Source organism: Notolepis coatsorum (genome assembly GCF_963971535.1).
Source record: "Notolepis coatsorum genome assembly, contig: SUPER_7_unloc_4, whole genome shotgun sequence".
Taxonomy (NCBI): domain Eukaryota; kingdom Metazoa; phylum Chordata; class Actinopteri; order Aulopiformes; family Paralepididae; genus Notolepis; species Notolepis coatsorum.
Genome location: NW_028174877.1, coordinates 315,001 through 320,000, shown reverse-complemented (window position 1 = coordinate 320,000; position 5,000 = coordinate 315,001). Strand labels below are relative to the sequence as shown.

General features: G+C 45.3%; 1 protein-coding gene across 3 annotated transcripts in view; it reads right to left on the bottom strand.

Moving 5' to 3' along the window:
• kdm2aa (lysine (K)-specific demethylase 2Aa) overlaps positions 1-5,000 on the bottom strand; it is an 85,775-nt gene that overhangs the window by 63,741 nt on the left and 17,034 nt on the right. For all 3 annotated transcript variants that reach the window (XM_084338331.1, XM_084338330.1, XM_084338332.1), the window contains 2 exons: positions 2,639-2,792; positions 997-1,112 (listed from right to left, as the gene is read on the bottom strand). In XM_084338331.1, the coding sequence (XP_084194457.1) occupies positions 997-1,112; positions 2,639-2,792 (270 nt within the window). The remainder of the gene's footprint in view (positions 1-996; positions 1,113-2,638; positions 2,793-5,000) is intronic.

Sequence of the window (5,000 nt, the reverse complement as noted above, 5' to 3'; positions counted from 1 at the left end):
TTGTTGCAAAATAATAATGATAATAATAATAGCCTCATTAAAATACTATTGTTGCTTCGGTTGTTTTCAGCGTTTTATGTGCATAATCTGTTATTTAGTTTGAAATGTTCGTTGAAATAAGTAGATTTTTCGTTTTTGTTTATTTATTTTGTTAATATAAAACCATATAGTCACATTTTAGAATACAATAGAATAGAATTTTAGAATACAACTAGAAACACTGTCCTGGCCTGCTTCTAAGTTCAGTGGCCTGACAAAAAAATAATAATAAAAAAATAAAAAATAAAGTTCTCTTTTAATTATTTTTTTAATTTTTTATTTTTTTTTAAATCATCTCGCGGCCCACCCGTGGCTGCTCGCGGCCCACCTTTGGGTCGCGACCCCGACTTTGGGAACCACTGAACTAGAGCACAGCCGTGCATTAGGCGAGTAGCCACTATTGGGACGTTTTTCAATACTTAAATACTATCTATCCATCTAATAATGAGACAATATGCAAATAAGGTAATACTAATAATTGTCACGGTTCCCCCGTATATCAGAATCAGGAATTAAATGTGTGTACCCTGGTCCTGTCTGTGTGTGTGTGTGTCTCTGTGCGTGTGTGTCTCTCTGTACCCTGGTCCTGTCTGTGTGTGTGTGTGTGTGTGTGTGTGTGTCTCTGTGTGAGAGTGTGTGTGTGTGTGTGTGTGTGTGTGCGTGCGTGCCTCTGTGTGTATCTCTGTGTGTGTCTCTGTGTGTGTGTGTGTGTGCGTGTGTGTGTCTCTCTGTACCCTGGTCCTGTCTGTGTGTGTGTGTGTGTGTGTGTGTGTCTCTGTGTGAGTGTGTGTGTGTGTGTGCGTGTGCGCGTGCATGTCTCTGTGTGTGTCTCTGTGTGTGTCTCTGTGTGTGTGTGTGTGTGTGGCTGTGTGTGTGTGTGTCTCTGTGTGTGTGTCTCTGTGTGTGTCTCTGTGTGTGTGTCTCTGTGTGTGTGTCTCTGTGTGTGTGTCTCTGCACCCTGGTCCGGTCCTCGATGGAGCTGATGTGAAGCTGCATTGGGATGTTGAAGCTGTGAAGGAAGTTTCCTCCAAACACCAGCGAGTCGACAGGAGTGTACACCGCATGGATCCAGCCTGAAATATAGAGATATATATCATCATCATAACAATAATATACTGTAAACAACACCAGCGAGTCGACCGCATGGATCCAGCCTGAAATATAAATATATATCATCATCATCATAACAATAATATACTGTAAACAACACCAGCGAGTCGACCGCATGGATCCAGCCTGAAATATAAATATATATCATCATCATCATAACAATAATATACTGTAAACAACACCAGCGAGTCGACCGCATGGATCCAACCTGAAATATAAATATATATCATCATCATCATAACAATAATATACTGTAAACAACACCAGCGAGTCGACCGCATGGATCCAGCCTGAAATATAAATATATATCATCATCATCATCATAACAATAATATACTGTAAACAACACCAGCGAGTCGACCGCATGGATCCAGCCTGAAATATAAATATATATCATCATCATCATAACAATAATATACTGTAAACAACACCAGCGAGTCGACCGCATGGATCCAGCCTGAAATATAAATATATATCATCATCATAACAATAATATACTGTAAACACCACCAGCGAGTCGACCGCATGGATCCAGCCTGAAATATAGAGATATATGTATACAAACACACGAGCTTCCAATAACGGTGACCGTACTGTTCCCATGCGCAAGAGTTTGTTTGGACAGTCCGCCTTCTCCGTTAACCCTTTGGTTGCCGAAAACGGAGATCTACGTTTCTGTTTTGGTATTTCTTTTATTCACTATATTGCCATTCATAATTCATTGGGGGGGGGCAGCCTGTGCACATGCTGTACTGAGTGTGTCTGAGATCACAGACGGTCAATACCGCCACCTACCGCCTTGCGGCCGCTATTGCACTCCGTTTTGAAACTATGTAGTTTGTTTTCTGGGCCGAGCTGAGCCGTGCGGGCGGGGGGGCCAAAATTCTCCGGCAAGACGAGCGCTTACAACGATGCATCAACTAGGCTGCCCCCCCCCCCCCCCCCCCCCCCGCTCATATGCAATGCCGGATATAACGTGGGACGGACCTCCGCGACCAGTACTAGGAATGGCGATCAGATAATTGGATTATTTTCTTTGCATTACATCAGAGACAAGGTAAGGACTATATATATATCTGTGTGGAATATATGTGGAAGAAACTCACGGACAATCGACAACGTTATTAGATCCATAGCTAGTAGGGGTGTAACGGCACGTTTATTCGTCCCGCGGATTTACGGTACGGCCGTCACGGCGCGGTACGCACAGCCATACGGCGAATACGCCCCACAGCGCAAACACACACGAGTCATGCAGGCAGTCGCGGGGTTCCCTGAGGGGATGATGAAGGTGAAGGTACCTGAGGGGATGATGAAGGTGAAGGTACCTGAGGGGATGATGAAGGTGAAGGTACCTGAGGGGATGATGAAGGTGAGGTACCTGAGGGGATGATGAAGGTGAAGGTACCTGAGGGGATGATGAAGGTGAAGGTACCTGAGGGGATGATGAAGGTGAAGGTACCTGAGGGGATGATGAAGGTGAAGGTACCTGAGGGGATGATGAAGGTGTTCCCTTGCTGCAGGTGGATCCTCTGACAGTCCGAGACCCGGTCTCCCAGAAACACGTCTCCCTGCTTCCCGGACAGAACCCAGTTCTCGTACAGCTCCAGGTTCTGGGCCGTGGGCGGGATCAGCCAGAACACCTGAGAGGGGGAGGAGCCACAGTGAGGGGGAGGAGCCAGAACACCTGAGGACAGGTAACACAGTGAGGGGGAGGAGCCAGAACACCTGAGAGGGGGAGGAGACACAGTGAGGGGGAGGAGCCAGAACACCCGAGGACAGAGACACAGTGAGGGGGAGGAGCCAGAACACCTGAGGACAGAGACACAGTGAGGGGGAGGAGCCAGAACACCTGAGGACACAGTGAGGGGGAGGAGCCAGAACACCTGCAGAGAGACAGTGAGCTTCTGTACGTGACGATGTTCATTAATAGGTACGGACTAGGCTTGGGCGGTCTAATTTTTTTCATACCGTCATAACTTGATGACCTAATACCCCGGTATACGGTATATGTAGGGATGCCCCCCGGACCCCGGTTTTAAACGGGAACCGGTTCTATATTAGAAAATACCGGAGTATTTATAAGCTCTGACGTCCTCGGTACTGCTATCGATACTCTAGAGAAATTATTATTATTATTATTATTATTATTATTATTATTTAAAAGTTGCGAACGATCCTCTCTCTGTCTCTGCACGAGAAGCGAGCCGCAGCCAGCGAGTCTCCTCGCGAGTCGCTCGCTAGTGCTACACATAGACATACGGGTCCTACATACGGGTACTCCTTAATGAAAGTGTCCCCGACGCCCCGTGCTATAGCGCTCTGCACACAGACAGCAGCTCTGCATGCACTGAGTCGTGATCATGGCGGATAGAGCGAAGCGTTCTAAAGTATGGATATACTTTACAAGGGTCAATGCCGACAATGCACGTTGCCACAAGTGCAACAAAACATTTGCCAGTAAGGGTGGCAATACGAGCAAATCAATTTATCAAAACATCTGTTGGCAAAACATGATATTAGTGTGCAGAAATGCGCGTATTCGACTGCCTTGCGCGCAGTGTTCCATCTGCATCCACTGCAGCCGTAACCGTAAGCCAAGATACGGAGTTGCCTAGGCTAATAACGAATTATTACAAATAGGCTAATAAACAAAACAATTGTTTAGCTACAAATACTACAATCTAAACTTTTTATAGATCGTCAAGCTGAGGCGTCAGCCACTATGTCCCAGGCCAGTGAGCCCAGGGCCACCACACATCCTCCTCCTCTACCTCCCTCCACCACCCAAAGTCCTTTCTCCCTAGCAGCTGCTAGAGGAAGGATGACAGAGGATAGGGTGAACGAGTGTCACAGTTCTGTTAGCCTTTTGCATTTGTTGTTTATTATAAAAAGTCTATAATTCAGAGTCAGACACATTTAAAACATTGTTGCTGCTGTTGCTGAAGAAATTATATTAATTTATTATATTTATTTATAAAGTTATATAAAAGAACATTGCTGTTGCTGAAGAAATTATATTTATTTATAATACTTATTTATAAAGTTGTATTTATAAATAATAAAGCAATGTTGATTCTGTTCTTAATTAATTGTCTTTTTTTCTTGCAAAAAAAGAACCAAAAAGAACCGATAAGAGTATCGATAAAGTACCGAACCGTTAAGCAGTATCGATAAGAGTAGTAGTATCGATAAAATCCTAACGATACCCATCCCTAGGTATATGACGGTATGACTTTCATTTTCATCAGCGGGGGGGGGGGGGCAACCCGTGTTACCAAGTAAACAAATCACGGAGATGGCCAGTTAGCCCGCAGCATCCAGTACTACTATCGTTAGCTCTCAGAATGGTAGCCAGAAGCCTGCAGCATCCAGGGGCGGAGCTAACAATATACTCATTATTATCACCATACATAACGCTTGCTTATATTGAAACACGTTGAGATTAGGGCCGTTCTTTCAACCTGAAAGTGCACTTTCTTCAACCTCGAAGTAAACAAATCACAGAAGGTAGCCAGTAGCCACTGCCGGCTGCCGGCACCATCCAGGTATCGACGTGAGCTAACGGTAGCTAGTTAGCCTCGTATCAACGTGAGCCAGTTGCATTATGATTAAAAAATGTCAACAAACTCACTCACCCCGTTTTATATTACATTCCCAAAGAAGTGCCTCCGTCTCTCGTAGTCTCGTTGTGCTGGATGAAGTCACTGGCGACTCGTGGCGGCGAGGGTTTTGCTTAAATCCGAACAGACTCCAGTCCTTTATGCGACAGTGTGTGCAAGTTTAGCTCGTTTGACAAAACGTTAGCCATCTGTGGTCAGGGAGCTCATCGTGGGCTGGGGTGACGGTGG